This window comes from Aulonocara stuartgranti, assembly GCF_965226115.1.
Source record: "Aulonocara stuartgranti genome assembly, chromosome: 3".
Taxonomy (NCBI): Eukaryota; Metazoa; Chordata; class Actinopteri; order Cichliformes; family Cichlidae; genus Aulonocara; species Aulonocara stuartgranti.
Window position 1 is genome coordinate 5,006,980 of NC_138941.1, and position 12,954 is coordinate 5,019,933.

At 43.2% G+C, this 12,954-nt stretch overlaps 1 protein-coding gene across 2 annotated transcripts in view; it reads right to left on the reverse strand.

The window, feature by feature from the left end:
• Positions 1-5,014: 5,014 nt before the first annotated feature.
• LOC309702381 (uncharacterized protein) overlaps positions 5,015-12,954 on the reverse strand; it is a 29,139-nt gene continuing 21,199 nt past the window's right edge. The window contains exons 1-3 of one of the 2 annotated variants that reach the window (XM_082527093.1): positions 10,612-12,726; positions 5,347-5,532; positions 5,015-5,212 (exon numbers count right to left, since the gene is read on the reverse strand). In XM_082527093.1, the coding sequence (XP_082383219.1) occupies positions 5,183-5,212; positions 5,347-5,532; positions 10,612-10,698 (303 nt within the window). In that variant the 5' untranslated portion in view covers positions 10,699-12,726 and the 3' untranslated portion in view covers positions 5,015-5,182. Of the gene's footprint in view, positions 5,213-5,346; positions 5,533-10,611; positions 12,727-12,954 lie in introns of those variants that run through there. The other variant, XM_082527094.1, reaches the window with a different exon arrangement.

Here is a 12,954-nt window from a genome sequence, read left to right on the forward strand (position 1 = left end):
ACACAGCTGCTGCTCACAGTCATTAAACTGACCTGAGGTCAGCTGTGCTCCTTACATATGAACCATGTGACCTCACATCAGTGCTGTGGATGACTGTAGTCATAGAAGAGTAGAGCTGTAGCAGGTGGTGTGAGGAGGAGGTGGTGTATTCTAGTTAACGCAGTACTGAAACACTCCAGCAGAGGGCGCTGTTAAGTCCTTATTGTAACACAGTTACTGTGTGCAGTTAGACTTCATACATAATCTGCACTTATTTCCATCAGACATGCTGTCAGTAAATGATTGGTTTCTATTGATTCTACTTCCTGTTGACTCGTTTGATGACAGTGAAACAATCACAGCTGATTGTGTGATGATGTAAACTGTCACTGTTACATTCAGTGTGTGTGACATAATGTTAGTGCAGGCTGATAACAGCCTGGTTCTGTTAGAAACACATGAACGTGTCCATAGATCAGTGTGTGTTTAACATGAGAGCTTCAGCCCTGCTGATGTGTTAAATAAAGACATGCAGGAAAACTGATGAGACTCTGAAATAACTCTTTATATTTATAATGTAACTCTGCATCAAAAGAACAACAAAGGATCCCAGACAGGTTTCTGTGAACAAAGACCATTCTGATGTTTCTGTGTTTCTAACACTTTGACATTATTAGTAAACAGACTGCAGTGAGCAGCATTTATAAAGAGCTTCTATATAAAGATATGACAGCTGTTTGACAAGTTTATCACTCTGTGTTTGGACCTGATCAGTCCAGCTGTTTACTTGAAACATGTTCATTTACCTGTTCTGTTATATTCATGTTCTTGTCTCTGTTGAAAACACATTTTAATGTCCCTCAGATTTTTCTCCCAGATGAATAAATATAAAAATGACACAAACTGACTGCAGCTACTTTTTGTCCTTTCTGTCAAAAACCTTCATGTGACTCATGAGAGACACGTTTCAGCTGTTTGTGACAGATCAGAGGCCAACAAGTCATTTATAACACTTTCCATCATTGTTTAAAGTTCTCAGTGTTTCTGTGTTGCTGCGTATAGGATCTCCCAGCATCATCACTGTGCTGTCCAATCATTGTGTGCGAGGTTACCCTTATAGTGCGATGTGTGTTTGCACAAAGAGAAGCATGTGTGTCAAATATAAATAAGCACAGAACAGAAACAGCTGCTCGTTTCTTCTGTTTAGAGTCAAGTTAGTGTTTTGTGTCTTTGTTTGAGGCCTGATGTCGAGCAGAGGTGTGTGTAACTGCACTGCTCTGTTATATGTGTGAAGTGTGTGCTTCTCTTCAGCATCATCTTTGTCACTGCTGATTCCTTTGTGTCATCATGTGTTGAGAAGAGAGAACAGTTATAACGGAGGAGCAAAAGGAAGCCCTGAAATCTGCATCAACAAGGAAGTGTTGGCTCACCAGTGATCCCAGCAGAGCCACTGGTTTGGCTCCAGTTGTTCTAGATTCAATGATGTTGCTGCTACAGATACATGTCAGCATCTTTATTGAATTTAATATGAAGCAGAAATGGTGTCATTAGGAGAAGAAGAGGAGAACAAGTCCGGCGAGGAGGCAGCAGCTCTTAAAGATGAAACAGCAGCTCAGCCCTGAGCTCAGAGAGCTGCACATGAAAAAGCTCCTCAAGCAGATCCTGTCAGAGGTTTGTCATCAACAGGAGGAACTGTTCACATCATAGGATGAAGATGCTGTCAGCTGGATGAAGAAGGTTATTTAATGCAAACGTTCACACTGAAGTCAAATTGTTGTCGTGTTGAACAGATTCATGTACTGATCGTCTCCAGAATGTTAGAAGAGCTTCAATGAATCATTAGAAACAACTTACAGCTGCACAGCTGTGTCAAACACATCTGTGTGTCATTGTGGGATTGTTGTGTTTCTACATGTGACACACGTCTAAAACATGCACACAATCTGAACACAAACAGGGACTCATGTGTTCCCACAGCCAGATGCTGAGAGCCATTTCCTTGTAGTCCTGTGTCTACATACATGAACCATTAGATGTTATTGGAATGATTGTCAGCTCTGATAGTTTCATGTGTGTTTAGCTGGACGCTGTTTGATCCTCGACATGTTTAAAGGTGTCCAGTCCTGAGACACTGGGGCTGGAAACAGCTGTGATGTCATTGGACTGTCACACAGACAGAAGTGCATGAAGTGAGCAGCCGAGGAGCCGCTGATGTTTTGGATTCAACAGCATTTGAAAGGTCGACACAGACACATTTGCACACAGAAAGCTGAATCTGTCATATGCCACAGTGAACTCACTGTTCAGTGTTTTTCAGGAAGCTTCTTAACTGCCTCTGCTGCCAAACAAGCAGCTGATGTCCTTGAGAAGAAGCTGAAGAAGTCTTCAACAACAAATACAGGAAGTGGACTTTCAAATACTAGATTCACTTTAGACTCACAGAGAAATGACTCAACCAGCTGTGTTTGACTATATGAAAGGTCAGTGTGTGTCTGCACACAGACTGTTGTGTTGGACTGTTATTCAGTTGTCTGCTGAATGTTTTCAAATGTCTGCATCTCAGCTGTGATGAGGCTGGGGGTCACGGGAGGCCACCGTAGCAGCCTCTTCAACATCATGACATCATCATAAATGCTGCTGGACTGTCTGATGGGCTGACGGTGAAAAAGCCGTCGGGAAGGAAACAGAAGACATTTCAGAGGCTGCAGCAGATTTCTTTGATTCGGGGCCTTTTTCAGCTTTATTGGACAGAGCAGTGAAGATAAGTGACAGCAAAGCAGAGAGAAAGGGGGCGTGGCCCGGGTCAAAGCCAGGCCAGCTGCTCTCCACCTCGTGGCACATGGTCACCTGCTCATCCTAGTGAGCTCCACCAGCAGCCCTTTCACACACTTTACACTGTCAAACACTGTGTGTGGACCTCAGCTAACAACAGGCTACATTTAAGTCTGGACTACATGCTTTTATATTGTTTTTATTCCATCAGCAGCTCAACATCATGAGCAGCTTTGACATAAAGACATCAAACTCAAGCTGACTTTAAACTACTTTTAATACAGGGGCTCAAAAACAACAACATCTTTATTATATATCAGGACAGAAAGTCATTTCATCTCAAAGGGAAACAGCTTTATTTGGAATAACCAGCACTATCAACTGGTTTGGGATCTCCACCAGTTTCATGTCTTTGCAGCTTCTCCAACAAAGTTCCTGTAAAATCAGCATGTTTGTCTTTATTGGTTTGATAGTGATTGATTATTCAGTCCCAATCTGCTGTCATCTAAAGAACAAAATGATGTTTCTATGAGTCACAAAGCTCCAGATGTTGTCGGCTTCACAAAGAAAACAAAGAACTTAAACACAAAGTGTTTGGAGCCAAAATGTTCCCAAGCTGCTCTTTTTGAAATGGCAGAGGTACAGTGGTGTCTAACAGCACACTGTGGAAGGCAAACATGTTATTGTTGGATGAAACTTCATGAATCCTTTGTAGATTTGAGCTGTTGGAGCCTTTCTTTTCTCTTCAGGTGTACAGATGCTGAGGAGGCAGGTGAAGCAGGTGGAGCTGTTGTGATGCTGGCAGAGGGTGTGTCTTAGTAACTCTGTGAGGCAGAACTGGATCCAACATTGTGGATGTGTTGATGTTGGAGCCATTAAGAGTCTCTGGCCACACTGTAGGATTTCCCTTTGATCCACTGTGGGGGCATTTTGGAGTCTGTCAGTGAAACTCTTCATGTTTGTGTTTGACTCCAGTTTATAGAAACAGAGAAATGTGTCATGCTTTTGTTCGGCCTCCACAAATACACACATTTGTTCATTGGTTGGACTTTTTGGAAGGAGACACATTGAAAACCATGTTAATAAGATCTTGTTGTTTCCTGTGGATCCGACACAGAGAGTGGACTTCAGACAGAAAGCGTGGAAGAGATTTTAGAGGCCGTGTGTGGCAACAGGAAGTTTCTGTGTGTTTGCTGATCTTACATGTGGAAAACAACACGTGATGTTTGTGAAGTTCTACAATGATCATTGTTCTCACAGCATTTTGAGTGGGAACAGTTCAAACTGGGAGTAGTGGGAGTTATTTCCTGATTGAAACAAGCTGAATGTTTCTGTGACGATGAAGATCAGCAGCTCAGCTGATCAATGAACTGACATCTATCAGTCGTTTCATGAGATGAAGTCATCAGCAGACATTTGTTCTGACTGTGTGATGAATGTCAGAACGTCAGGGCTCTGCTTTAGTCACTGCTTGATGATCATTGGCTCATTGTTGAATCCAGGGCCCAGTCTGACCTCTGACCTTTGCTGCAGGTCTTCTGTGTTATCTCCACTTTCATGTCTGATCTTCTGCTGTATCGTCCAAAATAAACATCTGGATCATTTCCAACACTTCAGCAGATCTTTAGTTTGGGCAGTGCAGCACAGAATAACACATATTGTACTATACTGCCCACTTCCTGATCTTATTGGATCTGTGTGTGAGGTTGGTGAAGGAAACACATGTTTACTGAGTGAGTCGCTGCCATTAGGAACTAGTTTTTATATCACAGCCTGGAAATCACACAGGACCATTTCTGCAAGTGAAAAGTCGTCATTGGAGGAAAATCATTGTATAGTTTGTGCGACTGAAGAATTGTCCCAACTACATGTGCTGCTGACCTTTGACCTTTCCTTTAGGTGCACAGAGGAGTCTGTGGGAACATCCAGAACTGAGGCATCTTGTGTACAAACGTGTTCAGACCAGATGTCAAATGATGTCAGATGTCATCCGTGAATGGATGCAACTGTGGATCGTTCCAATAAAATGAGGCAGTTTTGTAAGTACAAGCCCACTACAACCCATCATCAACATTTTAAATTACATTATACATCTTCACTGATATAAAGCACCACTATTTTAACCTGATTCACTTTTTCCACCCTAACAGTTCATTCCTCAAATCAAACAAGATATTTGACCCTAAAAAAATGCATCAACAAATCATTTTGTAATAAAATATTTATTCTTCAACTTTTACAAGTGAAATCAAACAAGTGTGTTTAAGAGTGAAACCAGAGTGGAAGCTGCTCATACAGAGTCCAACCCAGGCTAAAGTAAGCTGAGTAGAGCAGCACCATCAAAGTGTCGGCTCTCTGAACACGGTGCAAGATCGCCATCTGCAGGACAAAACTAGTTTTTCTCGCCCTCCTCGTCAACATCAAGATGATGTCATCGTACAGCAACTGATTCCCTGTCCGTCTGGAACAAAGCATTTACATTAAAAAAGACATTTACAGAAAATACAAACACCAACAACACATCTCATCATCACATGATATTTTATTATTTATTATATTATATATTTTTATTGTACCATCAACATCAACAAATACCAGCATATTTTCTTTGAGATTGAGTAGAGTGGACCTTTCCCTTGGTTCGCTTCCTGCTCGCAGCATCAGCTGACCTCTGACTTCCTGGTTAAGGTCTCTCAGCGTTGACTGGAATATCAAATCGGACTCACACCATGTTCTTGTAATGTGGTCATGTCTGTCAGCTGTTTGAAGAGCATCTCTGGCCTAAACACAATAGGAAGAACAACAACACGGCAAAAAAAAACAACACATTTCCATATTAGATGAAGGGCACCGTAACTGGAAATGGTAACATTCATCTGATGCTGCTTTGGATTTATCTTCTGTTTTAGATCAACTTTGATCACTTCGAGCCATCTTAAGTCCGTTTGTTCTTCTCACTAACATCTCGTATGATTTCAGATCCCTGCTGTTCCCCAGCTGCCCTGTAGGTTTGTGCTTTGACCTCCAGAGGGCGACAAATCAGCACAGACAGAGAGCTCCATTCAAACTTTGCTGCCATCAGGAATAATTCTTCAAATATAATCATCAGTGTTTGAGCAGTTATGATATCAGGGACAATCTAGACATGTGTGACAATACTGAACATGTCACATGACACACCTCAAACATCATGTGATCCACTCTCAGTCTGCACTTTCATTCATGACTTCAACAGGTTGAAATGAGCTTTGAAGAAACATTCAGTGAAATAAATCTTTCATGGATTCATGTGAGCAGCAGATGAACTTTACAAAGAATCAGTGGATTTATCTTCTGTTTTAGATCAACTTTGATCACTTCGAGCCATCTTAAGTCCGTTTGTTCTTCTCACTCACTAACGTCTCGTATGATTTCAGATCCCTGCTGTTCCCCAGCTGCCCTGTAGGTGGCCTCAGTGTGTCTCACACCATTTACAGATGATTACAGGTCGTTTACAGTTCAAACAGGTCCAACATAAGAAATATGCAGAAAATATCCTGCTATAACAGTTTGGGTCAAAGTGCAGATGTTCCAGATGTTCTGAGTCTGTCTGTGTTTCATGTTAACATGTAGATGTTGGACCAAAGTGAAGCTTTTTGATGTGACAGCAGGAATGTGAAGTGTAACTCTGAGCTGTAGGAAATGAAACTAAACGGACTTTTTCTCCTTTATTTATAGGAAAGTGTAGGAGAGCAACAGATGAACAAGCGTTACTGTAACAGGAAACATCAGAGGACCTGTATGTTCATCATCATCACTGTTTCCTTGTTCTGTCACAAACACACAACACTTCCTGCTCTCTCTCTGATGGATCTGATTGGCTGTTTCATTCACAGGAGGTCAGGGCGTCACACAAACAGCTTTAACTGCACAACGACACACTTTAAATCATCTGCAGACAAACCTGTGTGTTTGATTTATGAAGAAATAATAAAGACGTGTGTACAGCTGTCCATGAAGCAGCTTCTCACACAAACTCTGACACTTCAGCCACTTTAATTCCTGCAAAGCTGCGTAATAAAGAGCTGTGACTGCTATGAGCTGCTGATGATGACTGCATGAAGCTCTCAGCTGAAGCTTCTTTCATTTATTTTAATGTTAATGTCGCCTTTTTAAGTCTGTGTGAGGATTTTAATGACACACATTAAAGGAGCTTCTTTGATTAGAACCAAATTCATGTTGATTTTCAGCCTGAAATGATAAAAACTTTAATAATTCTGTTTATAATCATCAACCTGGAGACTAATGAAAAGTATAATAGTGAAAAAAAGCCTTTATTATTTGAGTAATGCCTGAATCTGCTCAGAGACGGAGACAACACAGAGGTGTTGATGACAGTTTGACATTAACTGAATTAAAAACAAAGTGCTCTTATTGTGAAAATCTGCCTCCTACTTCTTTAAATCATTTTTATGTATTTTTTAACCTCACAGTGAAACATTGAGGCATTAATCTGACACAGTTTGATCAGCAGCTGTGTTTTCACTGACGTTTCACTTTGATTTGTTCAGACTGAGCAGAGAGGATCGGTTCTCTGTGTGCGCACTGCTGAGAAACACAAGCTCATTTCTGCTGTTTCATGAAAAGTGTTATGGAGGAACAAGAAGTTCAGCCTCTAAACTCTCAGCGTGAGGACTGAGTGAAGAGTTTCAGAGCAGAGAGTTTTGGCTCACAGCTTTTAGCGTCTACACAAAGAGACGATTACGCACTTGATCTGAGAACATCTCCACCTCCTACAAACAAACTCTCCTACGAGCAGCTGTCACAACCACAACAGGCAGAAGACTGGATTTCTTCAGGTCAGATTTACTGCAGTTTGCATAAATTGTGTGTCACAGACTTTGTAGTTCACATTTGTGTGACTCGTTTAAATCTTCTCCTCCTGAAAGTGAAACTCTTACAAACACATCAGGCCACAACCTGCTGCAGGTTAATGATTGATCTGAAGGCAGCTGACCTTTGAGCAGGAACTTGTGAGTCTTTTATTGTGTTTAGCACTGCCAAGTGCTGGCCTCTGCTTCCACCATCACATTTACACTGGTAGGTTCAGCACTGCTGCCTGCTTCAGACTGAATCCAGCAGCACAAAGACACAAGTTAATAAAATCAGCATCTATTCCTTTATCACTGCTTTGTTACAGAGGAGAACAACGCTCCAGTAACGCGTAATCCGATTACTTTTTTTAAGTAACGAGTAAAGTAAGGGATTACTATTGCAAAATCAGTAATTAGATTACCGTTACTTTCCCGTAGGAACGCTGCGTTACTGCGTTACTAAAACCGTGATTTTTTTGCGAGAATGTCTCACGACAGTGACGTAAGCGAGTGCGCCGTTAGTGACAACAGCTGTGTGCAGATCAACAATGGATCACATATCGAGTGCAGAGAGAGTATGAGCGTGCAGCGTTTAAAGCGTGGAAGTACTGACCTTACTTTGAGTTTGATTCCATAAAAAGTGACAAAAACATTAGTGTCCGCTGTGCGTGGGAAGAAAACTTCTTTTTACAGCGAAAAAACCCCTAAACTTCCAAACAAGCACCGAGTAGCTACGACGTAATGGGAAACTCACAGAGAAACTCGCGGATTCTTCCACTGACCGCGGCACACCTGCACCAGGGTAAACCTCCGCCTACCCACTCCTGCTTTACAGGTGAAAATAGAGCAACAGGACCGCTGAGTCTTTGACTTTATTTATTTTCTGCTGTGTTTTACTTGCATCTATTTGAAAGACTGAGTGTAAACACAAAAAATATTTTATTTTATGAGCTGGAATGTGCAGAAAATAGGTTTAAATGTTAAACTAATTTCTTCCAGTCAGAGAATGTTGCAGATAATTAAATGTTTGCTCGATGCATAAAGTTAAAAGATTAAAACTAATAAAACAAGTTTTAAAAAGAGACTTTTCCATTTGATTACATTTTGTATGATGGATTATGCAGAAAAAGTAGAATTGGGCTGAAAGATCTATCGCTTTATCACCTACTCAGGTTGGAAATCGTGTTTTTAAAAAGTAACTAAGTAACTAAGTAACCAATTACTTTTGAAAATAAGTAATCAGTAAAGTAACGGGATTACTTTTTGGGGGAAGTAATCAGTAATTAGTTACTGATTACTTTTTTCAAGTAACTTGCCCAACACTGGACAGAGTGTTGGCTTCATCACCGACACACGTCACCACATCAGGAAACAGCTGGTTCAGTGAGTATTTAAGGTTCACTGCAGACAAACTGGAGAAAAACGAATCACATGAAACATTTGTTACTGGTTTCTGACCTCGTCGTAGAGACTCACATACCTGTGTTCTGCTATCAGTGTGATCACATGTGCTGGTACAGTTTGCCAGGTTGACCCATGTAACCTCCACTAGACGTGGAATATGTTTCACATATGGATCGCTTCATTACTCGACTATGACTGTGTGCTTCACAGGTGCTTACTGAAGTGCTGCTTTACACAAAACCAGACAGTAAAAATAAGAACTGCAGGTCCAGACCACAGGTTTATGTGTTGATAATGATGATGTGCAGTCACTCATTGTCACAGGATACTTCCTGCAATGATGCTACAGGTCACGCAGTTCTGCAGAAGTGGAGGAAACAGATGCTTTTCCTAACAGAGACACTTTAATGACTTAAAGAATCTAACTGACACACAAACCTCAGTTTGTCTGACATTCATGAGAGTAAACTGCTCCTGAATGTTCTGTTAGTTCACTGGATGTTCACCTGACTTCAAATGTAAAGATCCCTGAGACAAACTCTCAGTTTCAGGCCACACGAGTTCAGCGGCGACACGATCGCACAACCAGCCGCGACATTAAAGGCTGACGCGCTCACTACCTTTGGTTACAGCGCTCCACTCTCAGCTCACACGACATACACAAAAATAATGACGCTGGATGCTTCTGTGTCCTCAGAAACACCAGATCGCTGTTCACGAGAAAAGGATGGAAACGGAGTGAGACATCGCTCCCGGCGGACACACAAACACTGTGCTAAGGTTTGTTTCAAAACGGAGCTCCTGGGTTGTGTAGCTGCTGAGCGAGCAGGTGGCACACAAAGACGCGCTGTTAGGAATCATTACATCGAGACTGACAGGACGTCACTGGTACATAAACACTGATCTGTGGTTTACTGACAATGTTCTCAACAACAGACGCACAACCCTGGTTTGGTCTGGTTATTTGTGTTGTACGGCTTCGTTGGTCTGACGAGCTTTTAGGGATGTCAACAAAAGGATTTCACGTGCTGAGGTCATATTTATGAATCAACCTGAACAGCTAATACTTTACCTCTTTATTTTATAACACATATGAACACGTTATAGTAGATTTGTGCAATGTGTATTTCACGTCTTTATGGGCGTATAGATCTGTAAACAGGCTGATGGGTGTGTGTCTGTTTATTGTAGCGGTGCAGAAATGTTAAAAATGATGATAATAACAACACTTCTCACATCAGGCTACAACACAAACCTCCTGATAGCTGCAAACACCAAAACCCCCAACGACAGGCACACAAAGAGCGAGCAGGGACCCACCCTGACAGCATGTGAGCCTCCTACTACGACTCACTGTGGAGCAACACAACACCAGGAGACGGAGGATACGAGAGAGGATACAACTGCTGTGGGGGAGCAGACACACACTCCACAGGAGACGACGGGGTGAGAGTTCGGATGGTTCGGTGCTCCTAACATCATGTGGACGCTCGTCTGCACATAAACAAACCTCACCTAACCCCACCTCCTTTCTCTTTTTGCAGGGTGGGGTGCTCCATCCTTACACACTTTGCACCACGTGGCGCTCCATCTATTCGTTTACCTTCTTGGGTCTCTTCCTCCTCTGTCCCAGCCCATTGAGGCGATCGCTGGGGTCCAGCCTGTAGTGGGAGTGGCTGTCCTCGCTCATCCTGTCCCCGTCCACTCCGGGTTATTCCTTTCTTCTTTCTGTCCTCTGAATCGAGCTGACCTCTCTCCTCTCTGGTCCTCGCTCTCTGAGCCGGCGGAGCATGAGAGAGAGGAGTGGTTGGGGAGAGGGAGGGGAGACGAGCGAGGGAGGGAGGGAGCACAATGGTGTTGCCATGGCAGCAGCTGCCACCAGTGTTTATCTGGAAACGTCGCTGGCAAACCAGAATAGTTGCCACACTCGCACACTCGGCAGCCACACGTTTGTGTGCGACCTGCCCGTGGCTTCCTCGTTACAGACACACCGAGAGGAAACGCTCAGACACAAGGCCGAACATGAACGAACACTCGTGTGTGGGAGGAACAGGGCACAGACTCCACGCCGTCGTTAAAGATGGCGTGTGTGCTAAACGGAGCTGTGCGCTGATTGATTAGTCAAGTGAAAAAAACAAAGGAAGCTGTCTGGATGGAGTTTGCTGCTCCCACTAATCAAAGAGATGCATCACAGCTGGAGCTGATTGATGCACGAGCCACCGTTTGCACAATCCCACCGACTCCACGCTTGTGTTTCCTTTCTGCACCATGTTGTTAACACTGACCCCACACTGTGTTCATGAGCTAAAGAAATCACGATGATTTCACGGACCCACACAGACACACACAGACACACACAGACCCACACCGATCCACACAGATTAAACATTAATGTTCCCAACACAGATTTACATGAGAATGACAGGACATCATAGCCCCCCCTGCCCCCCCTGATATTACATCACTTCAATCCCAAACAGAAGGAAAGGAAAGATCAAATCTGTCTTGAACCTCTGCTTCAAAGTTACAGGAACACTGGAGTCACTCTCACTGTCAGAGACCTCAGTGTGTTGGAAGCTGCTAGAAGAAGCAGATGGGGGAGAGGAAGAGGAGGGCCACGGTGCTGATCTGAGGAAGTCTTCTGATCAAACCACAGCAGACCAACAAGCCCGACGTCGTTCTGATCCAACATGAAGGCTTCCATCTGTCTATTCTGTCACATCGCACACGTCTCAAGTCATCCTGTTCAACCCATCACAACATAATAGTAACAATAAAACAAAGGCAGTGGAGCGTTCACCACGAGCTTCTACAAAAGTGCACGTTCATTTTAATAAAACTGTTTTTACAGCAGTGTGCGAACATTAATATGTTGTAACCAAACGTTTTGTTACACCAGCTGCACTGAACCTGTGGAGACTGGAAGTTATTTGCTGCTGGTTTGTTCAGACCTGTTACTGCACACCTTGCATAGTTTGCATAGTTTCCTTCACTGCATGCAAAGAGACGAGGCGGGTGGAAACCTGCGACCCTGATCACATCACCAGTCCATCACAGTCAAACACTCACGGCTGTAATCTATTTCAAATCAAAGTGTTTGCACGGTGAGAAGAAGCTGGCGTCGCTGGGGGAGCGTGCGCCCGGCTGCACTTAAACACAATCTTCATTGGTGCTGTGAAACATCCACGTCTCACTTCATCTGCAAAGAAACCTGATGCATCGCTTTGGAAATATTTGAAATCCCTCATTTGTCACTATGCACGACGAGTCGACCGGCTGACCAACCTCAGGTTATGCAGCGAGTGCTGAGAAGCAGCTAAATGGCTGCAGTGACTTTATTCCCTGAGTGGGTGTGTGTGCATGAAAGCCAAAGGGGGGCTGTGTAAGAAACAAGGGGAGTCTCTGTTGTGCTCACAAAGAGGAAACCAAGATCTGGATTTTATGGCCGAAAGAAGAAAACATCTTTTCAAAGTTTCCCAGGCCCACTGTGGAGACGCCCACAGCTCCCAGTGACACTGACCCACACTGACACCACCTCCATTCCTCACTGTGATAGGCCGGGAGGAGAAGATCCACACACACATTCACATCAGGACAAAGTCCCACATTCCCCTGTGCCCCACACACACACACACACACACACACACACACACACACACACACACACACACACACACACACACACACACACACACACACACACACACACACACACACTATGTTAAGCATGTGTGCATGTTGGCTGTTCATGATTTATTTATGGATTGGCTTTCTCATTGCGCACAGAGAGCCAGAGGTTCTACTGAACTCTGGGTTGTTACTAGAGATGGCACGATACCACTTTTTTATGTCCGATACCGATACCGATATCATAAATTTGGATATCTGCCGATACCGATATGAATCCGATATAGTGTTTTTTAATCAACAAAACTGTTTTTTAAAA